The following is a 26,800-nucleotide window of genomic DNA, read 5'->3' on the forward strand; positions in this document are numbered from 1 at the left end:
TTTATCTTGTGCAGTATGATAAATGTGGAAATGTTTAGAAGAACTGAACATGTTTAACCTATATTGGATTACTTGCTGTCTAGGAGAGGGGGAGGAGAGGAGGTAGGGAGAAAAATATGAAACACAAGGTTTTGCAACAGTGAATGTTGAAAACTATCTTTGCATGTATTTTGAAAAATTAAAAGCTATTACAAAAATAAGATTTGCTTTCCTTCATAAAGTCTTTTCCTAGATTAACACTATATTTATCCTATCCTTTATTCCCTGCATCTGTAGGATTTTCTAATATGTGAACTCAATTATATGTAATGCATTTTATTAAACACTTTATTATACTATTTCCATTATCATGAAAAACTGAAAAGATGACTGTACATATGAACATTTTTTTCTTTATTCTTTGGCCAGTAAGATTCACGAATATGAACGGTTACTTCTATAATTTCCATAGTGACAAAGCCAGTGGCCCATTGTAAGTGTCAATTGCTTGGGAAGCCTTCTAGGAAAGCTTCTGTGTGGACATCCCCTTAACAGTATTTATGACCCCCTAACAGAGAACATCGAGGCACTGACCAGTGATTCCAAGGTACTCTGTCAGCTCTTGGTCTTTCAGGCCCTCTAAAGCTTCGAGCATCCAGACAACAACGTAGTGACAACTCTCTCCTAGCTGTGTTAGGTCGGTCAACTCAGTTATCTAAAGAAACGTAGGTATGAGATTAGAGAAGGCAGGAACCCCTGCCACCACTTAGAAGAAATAACAGAAACAACAATATCAATTTGGATTTGGATCCTTTAAGCAAGACCAAAGCAATAATTTTAGGAAAATATCTACAACCCAGCCGTACCAACCCAAGAGTACCTTAGAACCACTGAAGAAATCATAAACCATCTTGGTATAGAGTTGGAATCCATGAAAATGTGTCTGAGCCAAGACTTGCTGCTGCTTGGGACAATCCACAGCAGGCTACAAAGATGAGGAGGAGCAGAAAACTAGTCAATAAGGGAGCAAGTATGTGAGAGCCTGAGCTGGAGAAAAAAACAGAAGAGAGGCAGCTGGGGGTTACATGTGACCTGCCAACACCAAATCTCTCGAGAGGGCAGCAGGCAGCACAGGCCCGGCAGCAAACCTGTCAAGGGGAGAACAGGTTTCTGGACTTCCCAGCTGGCAGGGAGCTTGAGATGGGTCCTCCCCAACCACTCCCCGACACATCACTTACACTGTCCCGAAGCTGGCGTAGGAGATGACAGTATTTGCCCAGGAAGGCAGAAAAGCCCAAGACAGTGTCCAAGTCATACTTTTTCAGGGTGTCATTCTCTAGGACTGAGAAGATGAACTGGCAAGTCTCAGAAAGGGCCCTAAGTGAAGATGACGGGCCTTGGACACCAAAACTAAGGGTAGCAGCGGCTTTGTGCAACAGCTCACCCACCCCGCCGGGGGCTCCCGGCAGCAGTCTCTGCAGTTCTACCCCAAGTAGGCACAGCTGGAGGCAAGGGGCCAAGTCCGTGTTTCCTAGGTAGCCCTGGGCTTCCTGCACAGCCCTGGTGGCCTCATCACAGCAGTGGTGCAGGCAGAGCCGCCGGCATCGTTCCAAGGTGAGCTCTAGGAGGCAGAAGGCCCTGCGGGGGGAGAGAGCATGTGAAGGGCCAGTTTCCTCACCAACCAGCACTTTGATCACACGAGTAGAGAGCTGTTCACTGAGGAAGCAGGCATCCGCCTCACTCAAAGGGTGACCATTAGCTTCGAAGAGCCGGCAGGCAGCTTCAGCTTGACAAGCCGTCGGGGAAGAAAAAAGGGGGAATTTACAGGGGGTACTTTCATCTTCTAGGAGAACCAAGAAGCTCAGAGCCCACAGGCGAACAGAGAAGGCTGAACAGTGATTCTCAGCTGCATCTGCCCTCTTCCAAAGCAAGGAAAAGGCCCCTCGGACAATTGCCTCATAGTCCTGGCATGTAGCCACAGGCACATGCTGCACGAGACAAGCATGCAATGACTGGATCAGGTGATGAACAGCTTTTGGGGCCACCTGGGCACTAATATTCCTCAATAGAACAAAGAGGATCCGCTCCAAGTAGAGGGGTGAGCGATGAGGGGTTGCTGTCAAGTAGCCATCACAGGCCATCTCTACCAGCTCCAACAAGCTGTCCAAGTGCTCAGGACAAGCCAGCCCAGCCACCACTTGCTGGTTGCAGGCCCTCAGAATGCCATCACATGCTAGCCGCTGTTCTGTAGCAAGCGAACGGCCTGTGGGGCTTTCCAGTGGTCTGGACAGGAACTCCTGAAAAGAAAGAAATTTGTAAATCAGATTACCAAGGAAAGAAAGGAGATAGAAAAAAAGGGGCCAGAACTCAAGAACATTCCATAATAATGTCTATCTCTTGTTTTATAATCATAACAAAAAGGAGGGAAAAAGTTTTAAAAATCAAGTGGGCTACAGCCCTTGGGACTCTGTACTAATTCCCAAAAGACCTTAGCTCGGTATTTCATTTACTACTTAGGTCCTCTCTAATTTGATACGCTGCTCAATGTTGGTTGAGAACAGTCCAGTCTCTTAAAAGGTAGAAAGTACCCTGGCCTGCCAGATCCCTAACCTTCAGTTCAACCAGCAAAACTTTCGTCTCTTCTTGGTTGCTCATCCATTTTCCGAAGTCTGCTCCTTTAAAGTTCCTCATGGCCCATATGAGCTGCAAAAATAGAAAAAAAATTCAAGGATAGTTAGCTAGGTCCAACTAGCTGGAAGGATAAACTCAATATTAAGTAAGCATACAAAAAGATCCATGTCATCCTATTTATCAGTCTCTCATTGACAATAAGACTTTGTTTTACTATTTTTTTTTTTTTTTGCTAGTATCCATTTTTCTATTAAGTACAACCTTCACTCACTTTGAATATTACACAAATCAGACACTAGTTCTAGCAGATACTACCCTGCTGACAAGTCTTTCAGGGACTGGTCTAAATAAATTCAACAAAAAAGTTCATCACAGAGAGTTGGCCACCAGGTTATCAATTCATTTGGACTCAAGCACAAAAATTCAGTTATTTATTCAGGTAAGAACTGTAGACAAAGTCCTAGTGGGGATTACAAATCTGTCTGTAAAGTAACATAATGTTTATTTAAGGTTATTTGTGAATTGCTAACACTGTAAATTGGGCTGTATTCTTCTTCCAACTAGAAGCTAAGAGAGAGGGCCATATGATTCATATGCTTCAGAATTTGTTTCTTCATACGGACTTGACAACAATACTTGGAAATTTTACCTTGCAGAGGTATAATAATACAAATATTATCTCAATATTTATAACAGCAAATTTTGCAAATTTTACAAACAAGGAACGTAAAGGTCAAGCGATTTGTCTAAGTATATGAGACAGAATTTTTATCTCCAGGTCCTGTACTACCATTGTACTACCCATAAAGAAAACTCTTTTCTCAATTTTTACAGTAAAAAATAGGCAAAAGCTATGAACTAAGAATGTTTTATGACTTCAAATGTCACTCTTTTAAGGAACAACTGAGTGTAGATTATTTTGATATTGAGTTAGATGGCAAGATATTATGTTTATGATATCATAACATTTGTTATCATTCGGTCATATATGACTCTTCATGACCCCAAAGATAGCCTATCCATGGTGTTTTCTTAGCAAAGATGGAGTGATTTGCCATTTATTTCTCCAGTGGATTAAAGCAAATATAGTAGTTAATTGACTTGCCCAGGGTCACACAGATACGGATTGTCTGAGGTTAGATTTGGAATCAAGCATTCCTGACTAGGCTCAGCATTTATTTAGCATGCAATGACTGGATCAGGTGATGAACAGCTTTTGGGGCCACCTGGGCACTAATATTCCTCAATAGGGGCTGTGCTAAAAGAGTATATATCTCAACATTACCAGACTAACCAACACAATATTCCCAGCTCACAAGAAAACTGCAAATGAAAGCAGAATTTCTTGACAAATATTAAAAACCAAAAGGAAGCTGCAAAGTAAGTTTCCAAGTGGCTCATCTGTTTGTCAAGAAAATGTATTAAATCTGAAATGTGTTTACAACAGCAGAAATGTGTCCAGAAAAAACTAGCTTTAAGACTGTCAGTTTTGGGCTCAATATCTGCATTCAGCATACCTATCTATGTGAGAAGACATTTCCAATGATGCATACATAACTGTCGTTAAAGATAAGCATTTTTTTTCTTTCTGAGGCTGGGGTTAAGTGACTTGCCCAGGGTCACACAGCTAGGAAGTGTTAAGTGTCTGAGACCACATTTGAACTAGGGTCCTCCTGAATTCAGGGCTGGTGCTCTATCCACTGCGCCCCCTAGCTGTCACATAGATAAGCATTTAACTGATGAACATTTGCAATCAATTTTCATGAGGAACACTTTGAACCCCAATTAAGCAACATAGTACCCCCCAAAAAGAATTATTCTGCTCATTAAAAAATGAGGAAAAAAACTGTAAGCAACTTTGATGATGTGTTTAATCTCATTAATAAAAAAGTCATGGGAATGTGTTTTTTTCCACGTGAGCTGGGGACCCCCACCCCCAGTGGCTCCGCCTAGACTCCGGGCGTCATCCTTGACTCCACCTCCCAGACCTGTAGATGTTAACCTTCCTCCCATCTATCAGGGCCCGGCACAGGCTCAGTGTCCAAGCTTTATTGACTGAACTATTCATCATTAGAATAATCCCGGATATGGAAATCTGTTTAGAAGAACTGCACATGTTTAACCTAGATCGGAGGAGGCAGAGAAAGGGAAGAACAATCTGGAACACAAAATTTTGCAAAGCTGAATATTAAAAAGTATCATTGCATGAGTTTGAAAAACAAACAAACAAAAAAACCCACGTCCTTGCAGACGGCGGAGCTTCCCCCTAACGACCACTGAATGAAACTGGAAAGGACTCTTGGAAGCCGCCTTGTCTACACAAGTAGATTCCACTTCCGAGCCCCCTTCCCCAACCCGTAGCAAACACCGCCGCCCCTCCCCCACCCAGCAGCTGCTCCATCCACACCGGGGTCAGCCAGCCCGGCCCGGGTCTCCTTCACTTTAAGCCGCAGCCTCGGCCTCTCCCTCCGCTCTCCACCGACTCATGCAAAACAAAGGAGGCCTGTCCCCGACAACCACCCCCCGCCCCGCAGCCCCTTCCACTTCCCCCAACGGTAAGACAACGATCCGGGAGGTGGAAAGCACCCACCTCTTGCCTTCGGTCGCGGTCAGGGAGCCACGAGAAAGCAAAAGCTCAGACTAGCAGACTGTACCATTCTCTGCGCGCGCTAGCCCTTCATTCAAATATCAGCGGCTGGCCAATCAGCGGGCGGATCGTCATTCGGAGGCGACCGGCGAGGATCGCCGGGAGGCCCAGTTTGTCCCGGCTGGCGCTGTTGGGAGCACGTGATCGCCAGTTTTGCACTCGGTGCCCCCAGAAGGTTTGGGGGGCTTCGGGGTGGGGTACACTTGGGGGCGCGGGACTCTCACTCCTCTTCTCTTGGGGAAGGTTATTCCTTCCCCTTCTGCAAACTCCATCTCTTCTCAGGGTAGGAAGCTGCAAAAGAGGCTCAAGTGGCCACGGGAGGCAAAAGTTTGCTTTTTTAAATACCTTTTTCATTGGAATTAATGTTGCTTCTAATTCTAGATTTGCCGTTTCCTAGGCTTCGAGAATCATCTTCCTTTCGTCCTTCCCCTTCTCTTTTCCCTTCTCTCTGCTTTTTAGTCTAAATGACACGAGTCACGATAGTTTTTTTAAAATGATTTTAAGTTTTGGAATGAACATTATTTCCCGGAAATCCCGGAAATCTTTCATTTCTGATGCTCGTCGCGAAATGTTTGTATTTGTTTTCTTACCAAGCCAGCTTTTTTATATTTTCCAGAAAACTCTTTCTTGTTGATATCTCCTGCTGCTATGCGATCGATATGGCCCAGAGAGACCTAATATCAGGAACGGACCGCTCCTTTGGGAGCGCGCTGTGGTAGGTGAATGGAACGGAATATTACAGGTGTGTTTATAAGTCATGAATGGCAGTGGCTTGCAATCGGTGCAGAGGGAAATGGGCAGAATAAGGCAAACACCATAGTATGGGAGTACGCCAGTAGAAAGGCAGCATCCTAACTTTTATGATCAAGCTTTACCCTGGGGGAAAAAAAAAGAAAACGGACTGCTCTCCCTTTGAAGAGGGGGGAAAACCTGGGTGTGAAATATTACATTGAATGTATTAATTAGTTTTGATGAACTGGGTGGTTTTGTCTTTTTTTTTTTAATTCTTTGTTACTCGGCAAGATTATGTGAAGATCTTGGCTCTTTTCCGCAGCGAGATGATTCAGGCTACTTCCAAGAGACTTGCGTTGGAGAGAGTCACCTGCATGCAGAATGTGGGTCACAACCTCTTTGGGCTGGTGGTGGTTGCTTGTGTTCTTTTTCTCTTTATTTTTTCCTTTTTCATCTGATTTCTCATGCAGCATGATAAATGTGGAAATATGTTCATGCACATTTAACCTATATTGTATTAACTACTGTCTAAGGGAGGGGGGAGAAGGGGAAAAAATAGGGAACACAAGGTTTTGCAACAGTGAATGTTGAAAACTATCTTTACATGTGTTTTGAAAACTAAAAAGCTATTCTTAAAAAAAAAATTTATTTGTTCAGAAAGGCCTGGAGAGACTTCCATGAACTGATGCTGAGTGAAATGAGCAGGACCAGGAGATCATTGTACTCTTCAACAATGATACTGTATGATGATCAATTCTGATGGATGTGGCCATTTTTTTTTAATAGTTTTTATTTACCAGATATTTGCATGGGTAATTTTACAACATTGACAATTGCCAAACCTTTTGTTCTAATTTTTACCCTCCTTCCCCCCCCAAGATGGCAGGTCGATCAATACATGTTAAATATGTTAGAATGTAATTAAATACAATATATGTATACATGACCAAACAGTTGTTTTGCTGAACAAAAAGAATCGGACTTTGGAATAGTGTACAATTAGCCTGTGAAGGAAATCCGAAATGCATGTGGACAAAAACAGAGAGACTGGGAATTCTATGTAGTGGTTCATAGTCATCTCCCAGAGTTCTTTCTCTGGGTGTAGCTGGTTCAGTTCATTACTGCTCTGTTGGAACTGATTTGGTTCATCTCATTGTTGGAGAGGCCCACGTCCATCAGAATTAATCATCATACAGTATCATTGTTGATGTATATAATGATCTCCTGGTGCTGCTCATTTCACTCAACATCAGTTCATGTAAGTCTTTCCAGGCCTTTCTGAAATCATCCTGCTGGTCATTTCTTACAGAACAATAATATTCCATAACATTCATACACCACAATTTATTCAACCATTCTCCAACTGATGGACATTCACTCAGTGTCCAGTTTCTTGCCCCTACAAAGAGGGCTGGATGTGGCCATTTTCAACAATGAGATGAACCAAATCAGTTCCAACAGAGCAGTAATGAACTGAACCATCTACACCCAGAGAAAGAACTCTGGGAGATGACTATGAAGCACTACATAGAATTCCCAATCCCTCTATTTTTGTCTGCCTGGATTTAGGATTTCCTCCACAGACTAATTGTACACTATCTCAAAGTCCAATTATTTTTGTACAGCAAAACAACTGTTTGGACATGTATACATATATTGTATTTCATTTATGCTGTTACATATTTAACATGTATTGGTCAACCTGCCATCTGGGGGGGGTGGGGAGGAGGGGAAAAATTGGAACAAAAGGTTTGGCATTTGTCAATGTTGTAAAATTACCCATGCATATATTTGGTAAATAAAAACTATTAAAATATAAAAAAGAAAAAAAAATTGTTACTAGAATGACTTTAGGTAGGGGAAGGGCAGAGATATATTTGGAAATATAGTGATATAAAAACAAATTATACCAGTAAAAGTCAAAAATAAAATTTTCCCAGTGAGAATTCTTTTATGATAAATACTGTATTTCATAGAGTAACTGTAATGTTCTGCCTATCTCTCAAGAAGTCCTCTGAATGGGCCTTGGTTTTAGCAGAATATTCACCACAAGAATAGTCAGGAATAAAGTCCAGTCTTTATTATCTCCTTCCCAGTCTGTCTCCTTCACCTGGTGTCATGCTAGCTTTCTGGGGGACCTCCAGAGGGGTCTTGGTCTCAGTGGAGAAGTGAAAGAGGACAGGCCAGCCACCAAGAGGGTCTCTCTCTTCAAGTCCTCCTCTAGGTCTGACTCTTAACTTCTGACCACTTACATACTTTATTATAATTAAATCCATTCATCTTACTGAGTATAAGCAAATCATTATTGCTCTAGGAAACCATTATTTGTTAAAAGATTAAATCAATCATACTGAATTAGAGAACTATTAGACACCATGCTAAACTAGATAACTATTGTCTTTATCAAGTCCACTGAGGTAACACCTTGTTGTAAAAATCCTTGCCTCAAGTATATTTCTCCCGAGTTCTGGCCCAATACAAATTACAAATACAATGAGTATGCTTATGACAATTAATGATGCCTCATTTGATAAACTAAGTCTTCATTTGCATATAGTTGCCTACCTATTCATATGCTAATTGTTGGTTCAAATTATCTGTGGTTTTGGGGTTTGGTTTTGTAATAGTATTACTCATTAATTGTACTGACATGTTTTTTTATTTATTCAGTCAACCATTTTTTAAAATGTCTACTATGTGCCAGGCACTGTGCAAAATGCTGAGGATACAAAGAAAGATAGAAGATAGCCTCTGATCTCCAGAAGCTTAGTACCTAATGGGGAAGAAAGAGGGAAGGTAGGAGGGGTGCATTTATATAGCACCTACTATGTGCCAGATAATAGTGTTACAAAGAAAGATAAGAAACAACTTCAAGGATCTCTCTGTTGGATGGGAGAAACATGTAAAGAACTATGTATACAAAAGGCAAAGGATAAATAGATAATTAATAGAAGAGCATTCTTATAGAAAGTTGGGATTTTAGGTAAGGCTTGTTTAGAAGGCAGAGATAAGAAAAGAAAGAATTCCTAGGCTTTGTTCAGTCCAGTCCTGCTCTTCAAGGCCATGTTTTTTGGTATTGATACTGGAATGGCTTACCATTTCCTTCTCCAGTCCATTTTAAAGATGAGGAAACTGGTATCTGAACACTAGTAGTGTCTGAACTCAGGAAGATGAGAATTCCCAACTCCAGACTAAGTGCTCTATCCACTACACCACTAAGCTGCTCTCAGAATATGGATACCAACAAATCTTAGGAAGGAACTTGACTATCTTTGGAAGAAGATATAAACATAGATATAGCCAAGGAAGAATCAGAATGCTGTGACAGTTGCTAAGGTGTTATAAGAAAACTATTTCTCAGGATATGGCTTCTCTGCCAGAATCCACTCTCAGTAAGCTATGGACTTTGGAAATAAACAATTTCTGACTGCCATAAGGGTCTGCCCAAAACTTTTCTATTCTTCCTGAGCTGAAGTCTTAACTACCTTCTGAATTGGCAAAAGATCTGAGCTCAGGGTCAGATAGATGGGCCACCTTGTGAATCAGGGAGTTCTCTGTACCTGAAATAATAATAGTTTGCATTTATACAGTGTTTTAAGGTATGGGAAAGTGACTTGAACTGCCAAATCCTGTTCATATGGAATAATATAAAGTCAGAATTTGTTGTTAATTCATCCATTCTGTTGCCAATCTAGTTAGCACCCTTAAAGACATTCACAACAACTTTAACTTTCACAGACTGTCTTATTACTGTAAGTTAAGAGAGTTGTAAATTCCATCAATCATAATTGCATGCAAAAAAGAAGTCGCTTTTCCCAGACTTTGGACAGGTCTGGGACCTGATCTGCCAGGTCCATTTTTCTTGTTATTAAAGCTGGGTTTTTTTTTTTTTTTTTTTTTTTTTTTTTTTTTTTTTTTTTTTTTTTTTCCAAAACATGCATGGGGGCAGCTAGGTGGTACAGTGGATAGAGCACCAGTCCTGAAATCAGGAGGACCTGAATTCAAATCTGGCCTCAGACAGGGAACAATTCCTGGCTGTGTGACCTTGGGCAAGTCACTTAACCCCAATTTCTTCAGGGGAAAAAAAAAGAATAAAGACATGCATAATTTTAACATTCACCTTTGCAAAACCTTGTGTTCTAGATTTTTTTCCTTCCTTTTCCTCCATCCCCTCCCCTAGATGGCAAGTAATCCAATATATGTTAATTATGTGCAATTCTTCTATACATATTTTCACAATCATCATTCTGCAGAAGAATCAAATCAAAAAGGAAAAAAAAGAGAAAGCAAAAAAATGCAAGCAAACAACAACAAAAATAGTGAAAATACTATGTTGTAATGCACATTCAGCTCCCACAGTCCTTTCTCTAGGTACAGATGGCTCCATCACAAGAACATTGGAACTGGCCTGAAACATGCCAGGTGCATTTTCTGACCCTTTCTGCCTTTATACCTGAGAAGCTATATTTCTGCTATAAAGGATCTGGTTATGATAAAGATCTTTGCTAAATTCTCTAGTTCTAAGCCCACCAGAGATACCATCTCTTTCTCTCCTTCATAGTGCTTTCCTTTTAATGGTGCCTTTCTCCTTAGCCTAGCTAACTTGTTAGTCTAACCAGCCAGTCAGTGGCTTTCTCCTAACTTTTTTTCCTCATTAACTATAAGCTCTCCCACCTCTTTCATATTTGCCATTCCTGGTGTCTATTTATTTGTATCTGTAAACTCTTCTCCTAAATAAACCTTCCTTCTGGCAAAAAAAAAAAAAAAAAATTGGCCATTGTGAATTTGTCACATTTATTTTGAATTAGATTTTGATACCATAGCTTCTTCAAAAGGAATTATGTTATCTTATTTAATTCTTATATGATAACTCCGTAAGAAGCAATTCATTGGAATTTCTAGCCAAGATGGACACTTGAACAGGAGACAAAGTGTCTAGCTCCCTTATATTTAATCCAACAGAACCCTGAACTTCACACCAGACTTAATAATGATCAAAAAATCCAATGAGAGGCTGTAAGAGACATCATCTACCCTGAAACTGCACAAAAAGTAAGTCAGCAGCCTATAGACAAAAGGGCTTGCCCACCCATCTGTACTAGCAAAGCCAACAACAGCACTGCCCAGGAATATCAGAGAAACAAAGATATAGCCTGCAAGGAGTGGAGCAGCATAATGGAAGGGCTCCCTTAAAAAAGGCATCCCAGTATTTGGAAAGCCCCAGAGAGTAACAGCTGGCAAGCCATTCTGGTGCTACATAAAGTGCTCAGACTAGGGCAGTTGGCAAAGCCAACCATCACACTCACATTTGCCTCTTTACAGAAAAGTTCACAAAGTGCCACAGCTATCAGACTACATAAAATTACCTTATTGTGCTGGAAAAAATAACAAAATTCATAGGGAGAAACTTGTATTTTCCAAAAACTGCCAGGTAAATTGGAAAACAGGCTGGCTGAGAATAAAGGAACATCTCACACTGGTGTGTGATAAGATGAATACATGATTTAGACATAAAGGATGACATTGTAAACAAATTAGGAGAGAAAAGCAATTACCTGTGGGATCTATGGATAAGGGACGGAGTTCATGACCAAACCAGGCAGGAAAGATCAGAGAAGGAAAATGGCTGCAGAAAAAGAGGTATATTAGCTCAGTACTAATGGAACTATGAATTGGTTGAAAAAATAAAATTTAATTTTTTCAATAGTATTTTATTTTTCAAATACATGCAAATATAGTTTTCAACATTCATTTCTGTAAAACCCAATTTTTTCTCTCTCCCTTCCTCCCCACAAAACCTCCCTCCCCAAGATAGCAAGCAACAGTTAAACATTTTTCTTCTGAATTTATTTCCAAAAAATTAGAACACAGGATTTTGTAGGGGTGAATGTCATAAATTATCCATGAATATATTTTGAAAATAAAGACTTTAATTTAAAAATAAAAAAAACATTTTAAGCTATGAAGTGAAAAAAAAATTTTTAATGAACTTATTTCCATATTCATCATGCTGCACCAAAAAAAAAAAATCAGATCAAAATGGAAAAAAACACAAGAAAAAAACAAAACAAGGAAATAAACAACAACTTTTAAAAAAGGTGAAAATGCTATCCCACATTCAATCTCTATAGTTCTCTCTTTGGATGCATATGGCTCTCTCCATTCCAAGTCTATTGAAACTGCCTTACCTTATTGTTGAAAAGAGCCAAGTCCATCACAGTTGATCACATAATCTTGTTACTGTGTACAATAATTAATCTCTTGGTTCTGCTCATTTCACTTAATATCAGTTCATGTAAGTCTTTCCAGGCTTTTTTAAATTCAATCTGCTCATTTTTTTTATGGAACAATAACATTACATTCACATACTATAACTTATTCAGCTATTCCCCAACCAATGGGTATCCACTCAATTTCCAGTTCCTTTCCACTATAAAAAGGGCTATTATAAACATTTTTGCATAAGTGGGTCCTTTTCCCTCTTTTACAATCTCTGATACAGACCCAGTAGACACACTGCTGGATCAAAGGGTATGCACTGCTTGGGCATAGTTCCAAATTGCTCTGTAGAAGTGTATCATTCCACAACTCCATCAGCAATTTCATTAGTGCTCCAGTTTTCCTGCATCCCCACCAACCTAAAATTTAATTAAAATAAAAAAAAAAAGGTCCAGGAAATGAGCTGTCAATACAACAAAACCACATGCTACCATTGGGGGAATTGGTCAGATTTCTTAATAAGTCAGTGGAATACAAGGATATACCTTCAGTTAAGTAGACTTTGAGAAGAATCTGTTTTCCTGTTACAAAATTCAGATGATGATGAATCTATTAACTATTTGTAACTACCAGAGAATTAGAGTACTCAAAAAAGTGCCTCCTGTCATTGAAGAAGAAGCAAGTCCTTTCTGTAGCTCCAGTTGGAGCAGCTCCTAGGGAAGGGATAGTACCCACACAAGACAGTCATAGACAGCCTGAATCATATACAACTTGAGAATTGGAACTGCAGATCTATAGGTCTCTGAATGTTGATGGCCATTCAGAAGCTTCAGAGTTCATGCAATAAACATAGGCATCAAATTTGACCTTAGACACTTAACACTTTCTAGCTTAAAATATCATCTTTTCTGTATATCACCAGCAAAACCTTTTGTCACAGATGGATTGACTGAAATAATTAAGGAATCAAAGGTTGGAGCTTCCAAGCACATCAATTTACTAAACAATGTATACCAATTGACTAACAAATCAGGGCCAGACCTGGTCAACTTTAGCACTAGTCTCTGAATTCAAAGGGAAATAGGTTTTTATGCAATAAAAACAATCAAATAAGACCAATTAATTAAAACAATTAACCAGTATACAAAATTAAGTAATATGAATTCTAAAGAAAGAAAGATTAGGGATTTTCCAAGTTGGAAAGGGAAGAGTGAAACAGATACAATTCCCTGAAATCAGAAAAACAGATGTCCCACTCTCCTCAGATCTCTGTATTCAATCAAAAGAACATAAAAACAATAACTGATTGATCACTTTAGGGCCAGTTTTCACATAAGACACAAGGGTTGCTTGAAATATACAATTATGAGAAAACTATCAGTCTTCAGACCCAGCTGGATTTCTGGTCAGTGTAACTTAGGTTCTTAGTTAAAGATCTTTAAAGCAGCAGTTTAATGGGTCCAGTTTCCAGCCACTTAGAACTAGGTTCAAACAATGCAATAAAGCTTTTTATCAAGACAGAAATTGAACTAGACCCATAGGAAGAGAACTGAACTAGCTTTAGAATTGAGTTACAAGTGTGAGTCTGAGTAATTTATTCAATTCTCATTACTACTTGCTACTCTTACTTCTCTCATTATCAGGAAGAGAAAGATAAAAATTGTTCTAAAAATAAATACAGAATATAAAAATCTGAAAGATTACATAACAAGACACACATAGGAATTATGTAAATAAAATTACGAAATAATCTTAACACAATGACAAATAAGCAATTAGGTAGACTGTCCAAATGATCCAGAGAAATATTACCTAAATTAATTTCTTGATTAAATGAAATGTCAATCAAATTAGAAAAATGTTATTTTGTAGAACTAGAAAAATTATAATATTATTCATCTGGATGAAATGTTTTTGGCAGTATATATGCATGAGTAATTTTTTTTTATAACATTATCCCTTGTATTCATTTTTCTAAATTTTCTCCTCCCTCCCCTAGATGACAGGCAATCCCATACATTTTACATGTGTTACAGTATACAATATATGTGTGTAAATTCAATTTTCTTGTTGCACGTTAAGTATTGGATTCCGAAGGTATAAGTAACCTGGGTAGATAGACAGTAGTGCTAACAGCTTACATTCACTTCCCAGTGTTCCTTCTCTGGGTGTAGTTATTTCTGTCCATCATTGATCAATTGGAAGTGAGTTGGATCTTCTTTATACTGACGATATCCACTTCCATCAGAATCCGTCCTCATACAGTATTATTGTTGAAGTGTATAGTGATTTTCTGGTTCTGCTCATTTCACTCAGCATCAGTTCATGTAAGTCTCTCCAAACCTTTCTGAATTCATCCTGCTGGTCATTTCTTACAGAGCAATAATATTTCATAATCTTCATATAGCATAATTTACCCAACTATTCTCCAATTGATGGACATCCAATAATCTTCCAGTATTTCTAGCCACTCCGAAAAGAGCTGCCACAAACATTCTGGCACATACAGGTCCCTTTCCGCTCTTTAGTATTTCTTTGGGATATAAGCCCAATAACAGCAATGCTGGGTCAAAGGGTATGCACAGTTTGATAACTTTGGGGGCATAGTTCCAAATTGCTCTCCAGAATGTCAGGATTCTTTCACAACTCCACCAACAATGTATTAGTGTCCCAGTTTTCCCACATCCCCTCCAATATTCATCATTATTTGTTCCTGTCATCTTAGCCAATCTTACAGGTGTGTAGTGGTATCTCAGAGTTGTCTTAATTTGCATTTCTCTAATCAGTAGTGATTTGGAACACTCTTTCATATGAGTGGATATAGTTTCAATTTCATCACCTGAGAATTGTCTGTTCATATCCTTTGACCATTTATCAATTGGAGAATGATTTGATTAAGTCAAGAATCTTTTTAAAATCCCTTCTCCAAAAGAGGATCTATTTGCTACATGTAGAGAAATTATAACTGAATTCACAGAACAACAAAAAAAAAAGAACCTCATCTCTTCAACCTCCCCACCCAGACAAAGGTAGCAAACATCCCTATGAATCACACTGGAAAACATTAGGCCCTTACATAATCACTACAGAGAGGCACACTCCAACAAAGACCAACCGTTAATTCTGGATCCATCTATTCCTGCTGCAAAGATTTTTCTGGCATACTTTACATGACTTCTTTCTCCCTCCACTTTTCCACAAGTTGACATATATACTGTCTATTACCCACATAGTGAAGAGGGAAGTATGCAGCCTGGCAGTTACTAGGTTAGAGATTCCAGAGCCTTCAGAGACTAACTCATTGCTGCCAAAGTAATTTTTAAATTAGTGTGCAGATCTAACTATATCACTCCTCTATTCAATCAATTCTAATGTTGAAAACTATCTTTACATGTATTTAGAAAAATAAAAACTATTAAAATTTTAAAAAGGAATAAAAGATCTAGACTGTCAAGAGTAATGATGAAAATAAATAAAAGTGAAAGAGATATATAGTACTTCCAGATTTTAAGATATGTTATAAAGTAGCTATCATCAAAACTATTTGGTATTGATTATAAAATAAAAAATAAATTAATGAAGCAAATAAGAAAAGGAAGAATCAGGAATATTTTGTGCTTGGTTCTTTTTTTTTTTTTTTTTTGATGAGGCAGTGTGTGAGGCAATTAAGTGACTTGCCCAGGGTCACACGGCTAGAAAGTGTCTGTGGCTAGATTTGAACTCAGGTCCTCCTGACTTCAGGGCTGGTGCTCTATCCACTGCGCCACCTAGCTGTCCTGAATCAGAAATATTTTAACTAAATAATTCAATGTTTGACAATTTCCCCCAAAGTTACTTCAGATATTACTCCCTATTTCACAAGAATTAATAAAAAGTACTTTGAAGAGAATTAAGGCTAGAACAGTCTCATGATATCCCAAAATAAATTTTACTTGACATGAATATTAATAATCGTATAACAAAATTACAAAAGAATCAGATGAGGTACCTTTTACAGAAATGGACAAAAAAGAATTAGAAGCAATTATAAAAAATACATTTGATTATATGAAATGGAAAGGTAGAAACAAAATTAATGCAAGTAAGATAAGGGAAGCAGGTAGAAAAACTCATGCATCAAATGCCTCTTGTGTGTGTGTATTTGTGTGTGTGTGTATGTAAGGGTATGCGTGTGTGTGTTTTTGTACATGTGAGGCAGGTAAAATGATTCAGGTTGATAGGCAAGGGGTATGAGGATTACAGATTTATACAATGAAAGATGGAAAGCATGTTAGAGATCAGATCTAATCTCCTCATCTTACAGATCAGGCTCAGACAAGTTAAGTGACTTGCCCAATATCATGATTACTAAGTGTCTAAGGCAGGATTCAATTTCCTCACAGCTGAGGAAACCACTTAACCATATAGTTTAAGTGACCTGTTCAGGGTCACATAGGTAGTCATTGTGTTAGGCATTTGAACCCAAGTTTTCCTGTCCGTGTTGCCTCCCTAATATTCTACTAAGCCAGAAGAATTGCAAACTATTGGCCACATGGAAGTCTATTCCAAATCACTAATAATAGAAGTGCAAATGAAAACCATTCTGAGGTTTCACCTCAGCTATTTGACAAGGACATCGAAAGATGGAATTAGTGAAAAGACAGGTAAATAACAGGGTATATTCTAATGAAGCTATGAATTAGTCCAACCATTTTGGAGAGCAACTTAAAATGATGATTTACAATTGCACAATATTACATTTCTCCTGTTGGAAAAATATATATCTAAGAAATTTCTGATTTAGAGGGGTAATAGAAGGGGGAAAGAGACAGACAGGCAGACTTAGAAGCCAGAGAGAGAGATCCAAAATGGCTGAATTCCTCTATACTCTCTGAAATGTCTTTTTGCTTGAAGATGACTTGAGATAATATTTATAGGAATATTGGACAAGGAATAGATATGTGTTAAAATACAGTTTGGGATTAGCTTTATAAAATGGTTGAATATATTGAATTACTTGCTGTTTAGGGAAAGGGGTAGGGACGAAAGGAGGGAGAAAAATTTGGTACACAAGATTTTGCAATGTTAATTTTTGCTATCTTCAGTGAAAATGTTCAAACAGAAGCTGAATAATCAATTGGAGATATGGATTCTAATCCTTTCTCTCCCATTCAGTTTTTTCCAGTGGTTTATCATACTAACTTTTCTAAAATTTTATTCACCTCCTTAACTTCTTTCTTATTTATTCTGTGGTTAGATTCATCTAATTCTGAGAGAGGGAGGTTGGGATCCCCCCACTAGTATAGTTTTGCTGTCTGTTTCTTCCTGTAACTCACTTAACTTCCCTAAGAATTTGAATGCTTATATGTTTAGTATTGATATTACTTCATTCTGTATGGTACCCTTTAACAAGATGTAGTTTACTTCCTTATCTCTTAATTAGATCTGTTTTTTTCTTTTGCTTGATCTGACATCAGGACCCCATCCCTATTTTTTTTTTTTAAATTTCAGTTAAAACATAATAGATTCTTCTCAAGCCTTTTATCTTTACTCTGTATGTACCTCTCTGTTTCAAGTGTTTCTTGTAAATAACATATTGTAGGTTTCTGGCTTTTAATTCACTCTACTATCCACTTCCATTTTATGTGAGAATCCATCCCAATTATGATGACTAAGCCTTCATTTTTCAACATTCTATTTTTCCCTATTTATACTTTTCTCTCTCTTTTCACCCTTTCCCGCCTCATTAATGTTTTGCTTCTGACCCTCATTTCATCAATCTGCCCTCTTTTTTAATCAACCCCTTTATAAAAACATATTCAAGACCTTTTCATATTTTCTTATTTCCACCCAGTTTAGGGAGATTAGAGTATTTTTTCCCCTCAATTTCTTAAAATTTTATTTTATTTTTAAAAAACAATACGAAAAAAGAAAAAGGAATACAAAAGAAAATGAAAAAAAGAGAGAGAGAGAGAGAGAGAGAGAGAACATTGTCGTGTGCCCAATCAAGGAGGATTCAAAAATATATAACAACAAATTATTAGATCAAGAAAGTATATATATATTAGTAGAAGAAATTATAATCATGAGTGTCCATCTTTACTTCCTTGTAAACTGTTCTTTTGTTCTCTGCTGTTCACTTTATTTACTTTATTCTTTCCCTCCCTTCCTCACACCTAGAGGTGACCAGTGTGAAACTTAAAAGGCTACTCAGACACCTAAGGAGCTGAATTCCACTGCTGCTTCCAGTGAGAAGATCCTATAGCCTGAACCATCTGAAAACAAGTTGTTCTCATCTGCCCATTCCTCCAGGAGAAGTTTTTATATGTTTGGGATAGTATAACTAACTCAGTGTAGGATTTGAGACCTTTTGGTTACCCTCAATCTGGTTTGGCCCATCTTGCGGAAACAGTTTACTGGGATGTAACAATAGTTCATACTACAGCTTCTTGGAGCCACAAATGAGAGTTAGGTGGATGAGGAGAATATCAAAAGTGGAAAGTAGCCCTGTAAATGGCTGAACAGAGATACTAGCCTTCCCTGAACACACCCTACTCCTGGCAAGGTAAGATACCAGACACTGAAGTCCTTTCTCCAACTAAACTGCCAAGCATTCAAATTCTACTGCAGAGAGTACAACTCTATTGGGCTGGCCACGTTGTTCAAATGCCAAATGTACACTTGCCAAAAAGATTATTTTATGGAGAGCTCACACAGAGCAAGCATTCACAAGATAGTCAGAAAAAAATGATATAAGGACACTCTCAATGTCTCTCAACTTTAGAATTGATTGTATGATATGGCAGACAATGGCACAGGACCTCCCAGCATGGCGTGCCTCCATCAAAGAGAGTACTGAGTTGTATGAACAAAGTGCATTTGAATTAGGTTAGGAGAAACAGGAAATTGGCAAAATTACAGAAGTCACCCCAAATGTTCATAGGGACCATTTGTGTCTGACCTATGGCAGAGCATTCCAAGCTCATAGTAGTCTGACCAGCCACAGTTGGACACACACTGTAACTCAATTCTAACACAGTCATGTTATTTTGGTCCTCTTTGAGAACAAAGTACAACAACCAAGCAATCATACACATACACATGTAAAACACATGTCCATATTGATCACAGTCGTGAAAGAAAAAAACAAATCAAGAGGGAAAAAAAAAAAACATGAGAAAGATTAAAGTAAGTGAAAAAATATGCTTCAATCTGTATTCTGAATCCATCAGTTCTTTATCTGGGTATGGATATCATTTTCTTTCATGAATTTTTTTGTACATGTCTTAGATCATTGTGTTGCTGAGAAGACTGAATCACAATTGTGTATCACACAAAGTTGCTAAAACTATATACAATGTTTTAATGTTTTCCTGATTCTGTTCATTTCATTTTCCGTCAGTTCACACAAGTCTTTTCAGGTTTTTCTGAAATCTGTCTGTTCATCATTTTTTATTGCACAATAGTATTCATTACATTCATAAACCATAGCTTGTTCAGTCATTCTTCAATTGATGGCTATCACAAATGCTATGCATATTTTTATACATGTAGGTCCTTTTCCTTTTTTAATGATCTCTTCGGGATAGATCAAAGGATTTGGTTGCCTTTGGGCATAGTTCCAAATTGCCCTCCAAAATGGTTGCATCAGTTCACAACACCACCAACAGTGATATAGAGCACGTCTTCATATGCCTGTAGATAACTTTGATTTCTTCATCTGAAAACTGCCTGCTCATATCCTTTTGATGAGTATTAAATGATGAGTAGTAAAATTGTGGTCTAAACAAAGATGTGTCAGTTCCTTTCTCTCTCTCCTTCCTTCCCCAAAGTAACCAATGGTGGGTTCGGCAGCAAAGGAATTTGCTACTTAATGCTGTATGGAAACATAGTCTTTATTGATTAGAACGGAAACACCGGAGAGCAGGTGGGCAAAATGGCTGCATGGTACAAGGCCATTTGCAAAGAGAAGATTCCCGTTCTCTCTTTTATGCAGTGATGTAGGGAGGTTCCTGAGAGTGATGTAAATTAAGATAAGGACTCTCTTGTTATCTTTTGGGGACAGACAGAAGTCTCTTCCCAAAAGGAATTTCCTGATGCCATTTGGTCTATCTGAGCAGATTAGAATGGGGGCCACCTCAGATAGCCCAAACTAGTTTGACCAGATCTTGTATTAAAGGTCCAAGTCCCAAAAGAAGTTGGAGATCAAACAAAGAATACCAAAGGGGCTACCGCCCTCAACACTTTGATCTGGGAAATGGCTTATATTCTTATAAATTTGACTCAATTCTCTATGTATTTGAGAAACAAGGCCTTATCAAAGATTCTTGTTATATATATTGTTTCCCATCTTATATGTAATATAATCAGAATTATCTATTTTGCATTTTGCAATGCTCTCTCATTTGATAATGAATTTTTCCCCTTCCCATAGGTCTGACAAGTAAATTATTCCTTACTCTTTTAATTTGCTTATAGTGTCACTCTTTTTGTTTAAATCATCCACCCATTTTGAATTTATCTTGTTATATGGTGTGAGATGTTAGTCTATACCTAATTTATGACCTATTGTTTTTCAGTTTTCCCAGCAGTTTTTGCCAAATAGTGAGTTCTTATCCCAAAAGCTGGGGGAAAAGCTTACATTCTAAAAAGAAAAGAAAATATATATAGTGGTGTATTGTTCAAGAAGGGATGCTTTGGTTAGGAAAACCACAAGGATAGAGACTGAAATCATAGGCAATTGATTGACAGATGCTTTCTAAGAATTGTATTTTTAATTTGGGGGCAACTAGATGGCACAGTGGATAGGGTGCCAGGCCTGACATTTTCTGAATTGAAATCTGGTAGTCTTGGTCATTTATTAGCTTTGTAAGTCATTTAATCTTGTTTGTCTGTCTCATTTAAGAAATGATCTAGAAAAGAAAATGACAAACTATTCCAGTATTTTTGCCAAGAAAAACCCAAATGGAGTCACCAGGAGTCTGAAATAACTGAATAAAATTGCTAATTTGATTACTGTTCTTAGAACCAGAGATGTAGAGTTAGAGGTGGCAGGGAGAGAAGACATATAGAATATGACAGGAAGATGTTCTAGAAAGCATATTTTCCAGTGTGAGTACAAGCCGTTTTGAATGCTCATTGATTAGAAAGTCAAAAGCCAAGACTCCTAGGTATGGCATATGAGTTGCAGATTAAACAAAACTCCATTAAGATTAGTAGGAAACAGCCTATATGAAATTGATGAGGTTCAGCGCAGGGCAGAGAGTTGTGGGAACCCCTTCTGTCCTCCAAGGTCCTTGGTAAAAGAATTTACAGACCCAAAAAGTTAGACTGGCAAAAAAAAGTTTATTGGCACTGAGAAGTCAGCCTTTGCTACAAGGCCGACTTCCTCAATGGTAATGTCCTGACAGAAAAGTAAAGGTCTAGCAGAAGAGTCCTGGCAGAAAGATAAACAAGTGGTGTAGAGAAATCCTGGCAGAGAGATAAAGAGGAGTTAACGCTGAGACAAGGGTGTCTTCTCAACAGGAAGGGGCCCTTGCAGGCATCTTTGCCAAGGAGAGGTCCCTTAGTCTGGCATGTTCCTGCTTTGGCCCTCTGCCAAGTCCTATTAGGGAAATGGAGGTTGACATTGACAAGAGAGAATGCCTTCTCAGCAGCAGAGTCCTTGGGGCAGAGCAAGCTGCTTTGGACCTGTCTGTCTTGGCTGGGAGCTGGGGGCAGTTTGAGTTGTAATCAGACTGAGATCTTCAAACTGAATAGAAAGTTCAATTGAATGAGATTAGTGCCCCCAGGCCTAGAATTCCAGTAGAGTGTCCAGTAGACAGCTTACTGGGAATGGTTCTGAGAAAATTTTTAGCTCAATTGAGGTCAATAGAAATCTAGATCTCCAGCTAAATGAGACCACTGAAGTTCAAGCTTAATAGGAGTGGTCCTGGACTCAACTAGTTCCACCAAGTTAACAGAATGAAACCATATTGATTCCCTGGGGCGGGTCTTTCACAGAGGCAAGAGTTCAAGAATTCCTCCCCTTCAAGAAGTTTCTCAAGCGCTTCACCTCATGGTCCCCCGCCAAGTCAGGGCAGTATCGGGGTTCCCCCATCATAAATGATTCAGAGTAAAGAAAACAGAGAATGATACATATAGTGAAAAATGATCTAAAAAAAATAATACTAGAAAGCAAATAAGTTCAGATTAATTGTAATGAAGAATGGGGTGGTGGAAGCACTTCCTCTCTCTAGAGAAGTTGAGGGCTACAGTTACAGAAAGTTACCCCTACGTCAGCTGTAAATGTTGTTTGATTTTGCTTGACTACTCTAATATGTTCATAATGTGAGGTCAATATATGAGAGAGGAGGAAATGAAGGGCCCCCAAATTACCAAAGTACATGGTATGAAGTAACAGAGATTGTCCCAGTTCATCTTCCCTATAGTTTTCTTTCTGGTTCAAATGGTTTTTAAGAGGACCGCTGAAAGTTCCAAGTCAGATGGTTTTCTATCCAATTAAAAAATCTAAAAACCAAGAGACTCAAAATTAGGAATATCAATATATAGGCATATTGATGTATCTTCAAGCAATATTCAGCAAAAAAATGTAAGCAATTCCAGCCACTACATTGATTTGTTTTGCACTATCAGACTTTATAAGAGTCTTATTGGATAGAAGGAGATAGTCTTTGGGAAGTGACAGAAATGTTAAAAAAAAAAAAAAGAAAAAATAGGAAAGAAAGAAAAAAAAGTATGCACTGTTTTGTTTTTGCTTTTTTAAATTACCAAATGCCTATTGAACATTTTCAACCACATATCCTGATGACATCTCAAACTCTGTGCACCACTACCCTACATTTTGAACTTCTCCATTACTATTGAGGGCCCTATCATCTTGTAGTTGTCCAGGTTCAAAATCCATGAGTCATCCCCAAGGAAATACTAAAGAAGGGAAAGGGACCTGTATGTGCCAAAATGTTTGTGGCAGCCCTTTTTGTAGTGGCTAGAAACTGGAAAATGAACGGATGCCCATCAATTGGAGAATGGTTGGGTAAATTATGGTATATGAATGTTATGGAATATTATTGTTCTGTAAGAAATGACCAACAGGAGGAATACAGAGAGGCTTGGAGAGACTTACATCAACTGATGCTGAGTGAAACGAGCAGAACTAGGGGATCATTATACACATCAACAATGATACTGTATGAGGATGTATTCTGATGGAAGTGGATATCTTCAACATAGAGAAGAGCTAATCCAATTCCAATTGATCAGTGATGGACAGAATCAGCTACACCCAGAAAAAGAACACTGGGAAATGAGTGTAAACTGTTAGCATTTTTTTGTTTTTCTTCCCAGGTTATTTTTTTACCTTCCGAATCCAATTCTTCCTTTGCAACAACAACAAAATTCAGTTCTGCATATATATATTGTACCTAGGATATACTATAAGATATTTAATATGTATGGGAATGCCTGCCATCTAGGGGAGGGGGTGAAGGGAAGGAGGGGAAAAACTCAGAATAGAAAGGAGTACAAGGGATAATGTTGTAAAAAATGTTATACTTATAAAATTAATAAAAAAAATCCATGGGTCATCAATGCTTAAGTTTCCCTCAATGCACTTACCAAATCAATTGCTAAATCTTGTCATTTCTATCTATACAACATCTATTATAAACCTGTCTCCTTTCCACTCACACAGCCACATCCCTTGGTCTTAGTCCTCATTGTTTCTCGCTGGGATAACTAAAATAGATACTTAATTGGTTCGTGTGAACATACAAGATGGGGACAAGGTTAGTGAGACAGGAAAATTTCAAGTAAAAGGTGACACTTGAGATGTCTTGAAGGAAAACAGATGCTAAGAAACAGAGAAATATATTCTAGTCATGAGATATACTTTTAAATTTTGTTTATGTCTATATATTTATAGTCTCCCTTAGAATATAAATTCATTAAGAGTAGGAACTTTTTCCACCTTTATCTTTGTATCATAATTACCTAGCATAGTGACACATAATAGGATCAGAAAATTGATGCCAACCAGTCTAACTTGCTCCTTTTAGCTGCAAGTCAGAGAGACCTATGCTAGGATTGTTAGGGTGATGAAGCAAAGCAGACAGCAATGCATTTTCTTTGCTGTTGTTTTCATTAATAAAGCAACATCAGTTTCTAATGTTGAAGCATTTGATGATACCAAGGATTTCTGACATGGAAAACTCTTTTCTAGTTCTTCTATAGCTACAGATGCTTATTAGTGCTATTGATAGAGATATCAGGGCCCTTTCTCTACTCCAGGGGTCTGGTGGCCAATTCTGTTGCTAAGACTTTGGAGAGCAAAGTAGGCAGAAGCTCAGAATCCCACCTCTAATTCCCCTGAAAGACTTGGTGATCTGAGGGCCCATCATGTACTCAAAAAGGAATTACAGTATCAACTCTAGTGATATTATTAATTTAATTGAATGTAGGGCCCAGTCTCAACTTGATTAGGATAACCCTCTTAAATCATTATTCTGAATTTGAAGTCAGGGCCCTTCTAGCCCATTTCCTCTTAATCCAGGTCTGTCTCATAGGAAAGGAAAAGGACAAGGTACCAATCTGTTGTATAGTCTGATTTAGCCTCAGAGAGACTTGGCTCTCTTCTGAGCAAATGGGATTGGGGGGCAAGTGTTCCCTCCTGCTCTAAGGGAAGTAGACCATTAGCCCCCAGCCCCACCCTCTGGAAGTCCTACATTTCTTTGACACCATCTGATGCTATCTCTATTCACAAGCCAAGACATGCAGGACTGGAACCCTGGAGTGCCTTGGATCTTCTTGTCTAGGCAATAGACTGGTACCTAGGAATAGTCTAGTCTTCTTTTTCAAGGAAATTTAGCTCTCTTACTCAGCCAAACCCTTATTCCCCAGTCTCTAAAAGCACACAGGCAGGAGACCCTCCAGCTTCCTTTGCCTCTCCCCACTCCCTAGGCCAACTCAAGCCCCACCCTCGATTTGGTGGGACAGTAACTTCTAGCAGATAAGATCACAGGTGGGGCAGGGAGTGGCTCCACTGGGACTTGAAGAGCTGGCATTCCCACCACTGCCTTCCTGGTGGCTCACTCAGGATGGGTGGGGAAGAGTCAGGTACAGACAGGAGGACAGCAGAATACTCCTCCTCTTAGCCTCCATTCAAAGTCTTTTTATTCTGACTGGGATGAACTGTTTAAATGAAGCAACTCCTTAAAGGGGGCCACAAAGTTGGCAGGATTCAATCAATCAATCAATCCATATTTATAAAGCACCTACAATGTGCCAGGCACTGAACTAAGAACTATAGGTACTGAAAAAGGCAAAAAACAATCCCTACCCTCAAGGAGCTTACAATCTTAAGGGAGACAACATGTAAACAAATATTTACTAAGCAAGGATAAATAGGAAATAATTAAAAGAAGCCTTAAGAATGGAGGAATCAAGGATTAAAATGATGGACTTGGGTTGGGGGGGACTTCTTATGGAAGGTGAGACTTAAAAGTCAGTGATCAGAGTAGAAGAGGGCTGGCCTCCTGGATGTGTATGGGGAAGATGACAGTTTCATTCCAAAGGATAGTTTACCATAGTGGTCTACTGTTAAAATTGTTGCCGCTATTTCCATTCTCTTTCTTCTAAATCCTTTGCAATCTGGTTCTACTCAACTGGAACTGCTCTCCTCAATGTTATCAAAGATCTCTTAATTGCCCAATCTAATGTCTCTTCTCAAATCTTATTCTTCTTGATCTCTGTGAAACTTTGACATCAGCTGACTGCCCTCTTCTATATACTATGTTCTAGAGAGAGCAGACCAATTTATAGCTCCCAAAATATTCACTGTCCATTTTGATCACTTTTGCTAATTTACTTGAGATCAAACTTCAGTTATTTTAATTTGCATTTATTTTATCATTTTTCACCTGGACTATTATATTAGTCTTCCTACTTCAAGTCTTACTCTACTCCAATCCATTCACCAAACAATTGCAAAAATTTTTTTCTAAATTGAAGGTTTGATCATGTCATTCTTGTACTTGATAAACTGTAATGAATAAAACAGAATAAGATAAAATAAAAACTCCTGACATTGAAAGCTCTCCACCCCTTCCTATCTTTCTGATCTTACAAGTTTGTTCCCCTCTACAAGGTCTCTTGTTCGGCCATACTTGACTATTTGGGATCCTTCAAACACTCCCTCTAATTTTTGTGCTTTTCTTTGTACTAGCTGTCCCCCAACCACAGAAAACTCTTCCTCCTGGCCTCTGTCTCTTGAAATCTCTAAATCACTTCATTCTGCAAGGAGCCTCAATCACTAAAGCCCTTCATTCCCAAACTACCTATTTATTCTGTATGGGCTTTGTAAACATCCATTGTCTCCTTTGTTTCACTTTTGCCTCTGCATCTCTCATACATAGCACAATGCCTAGCACAGAGTAAGTGTTTAAACAATGCTTAATAACTGAATTGCCAGGCTTTTTATAATATAATAGAGCTCCCAGTCTCAGAACAACATTGCCTAATTAGTCTAGGCTGGGCATTTATCTAGCCTGCCTTGATCCCCTAACTACAGCAATATAGGGCATGGGGGTTTGACTTGATAGCTAGGGAGATTAACTT

At 38.5% G+C, this 26,800-nt stretch overlaps 2 protein-coding genes and 1 long non-coding RNA gene across 5 annotated transcripts in view; 1 reads left to right on the plus strand and 2 right to left on the minus strand.

Moving 5' to 3' along the window:
• PCBP2 (poly(rC) binding protein 2) overlaps positions 1–26,800 on the minus strand; it is a 350,172-nt gene that overhangs the window by 295,885 nt on the left and 27,487 nt on the right. The gene's annotated exons all lie outside the window — the stretch shown is intronic.
• The window catches only part of ESPL1 (extra spindle pole bodies like 1, separase), a 67,078-nt gene that overhangs the window by 37,550 nt on the left and 2,728 nt on the right, over positions 1–26,800 (minus strand). The window contains exons 1-7 of one of the 3 annotated variants that reach the window (XM_074270228.1): positions 12,178–13,865; positions 11,545–11,615; positions 5,201–5,548; positions 2,590–2,682; positions 1,218–2,276; positions 860–964; positions 574–694 (exon numbers count right to left, since the gene is read on the minus strand). In XM_074270228.1, the coding sequence (XP_074126329.1) occupies positions 574–694; positions 860–964; positions 1,218–2,276; positions 2,590–2,670 (1,366 nt within the window). In that variant the 5' untranslated portion in view covers positions 2,671–2,682; positions 5,201–5,548; positions 11,545–11,615; positions 12,178–13,865. Of the gene's footprint in view, positions 1–573; positions 695–859; positions 965–1,217; positions 2,277–2,589; positions 2,683–5,200; positions 5,879–11,544; positions 11,616–12,177; positions 13,866–26,800 lie in introns of those variants that run through there. The other 2 variants (XM_074270229.1, XM_074270230.1) reach the window with 2 other exon arrangements.
• On the plus strand, positions 5,343–19,557 carry LOC141544269 (uncharacterized). Its single transcript, XR_012482571.1, has 3 exons — positions 5,343–5,432; positions 5,874–5,999; positions 18,368–19,557. It is a non-coding gene; the product is annotated as an uncharacterized LOC141544269 (long non-coding RNA).

Source organism: Sminthopsis crassicaudata, chromosome 5, assembly GCF_048593235.1.
Source record: "Sminthopsis crassicaudata isolate SCR6 chromosome 5, ASM4859323v1, whole genome shotgun sequence".
In the NCBI taxonomy this organism is placed as follows: Eukaryota; Metazoa; Chordata; class Mammalia; order Dasyuromorphia; family Dasyuridae; genus Sminthopsis; species Sminthopsis crassicaudata.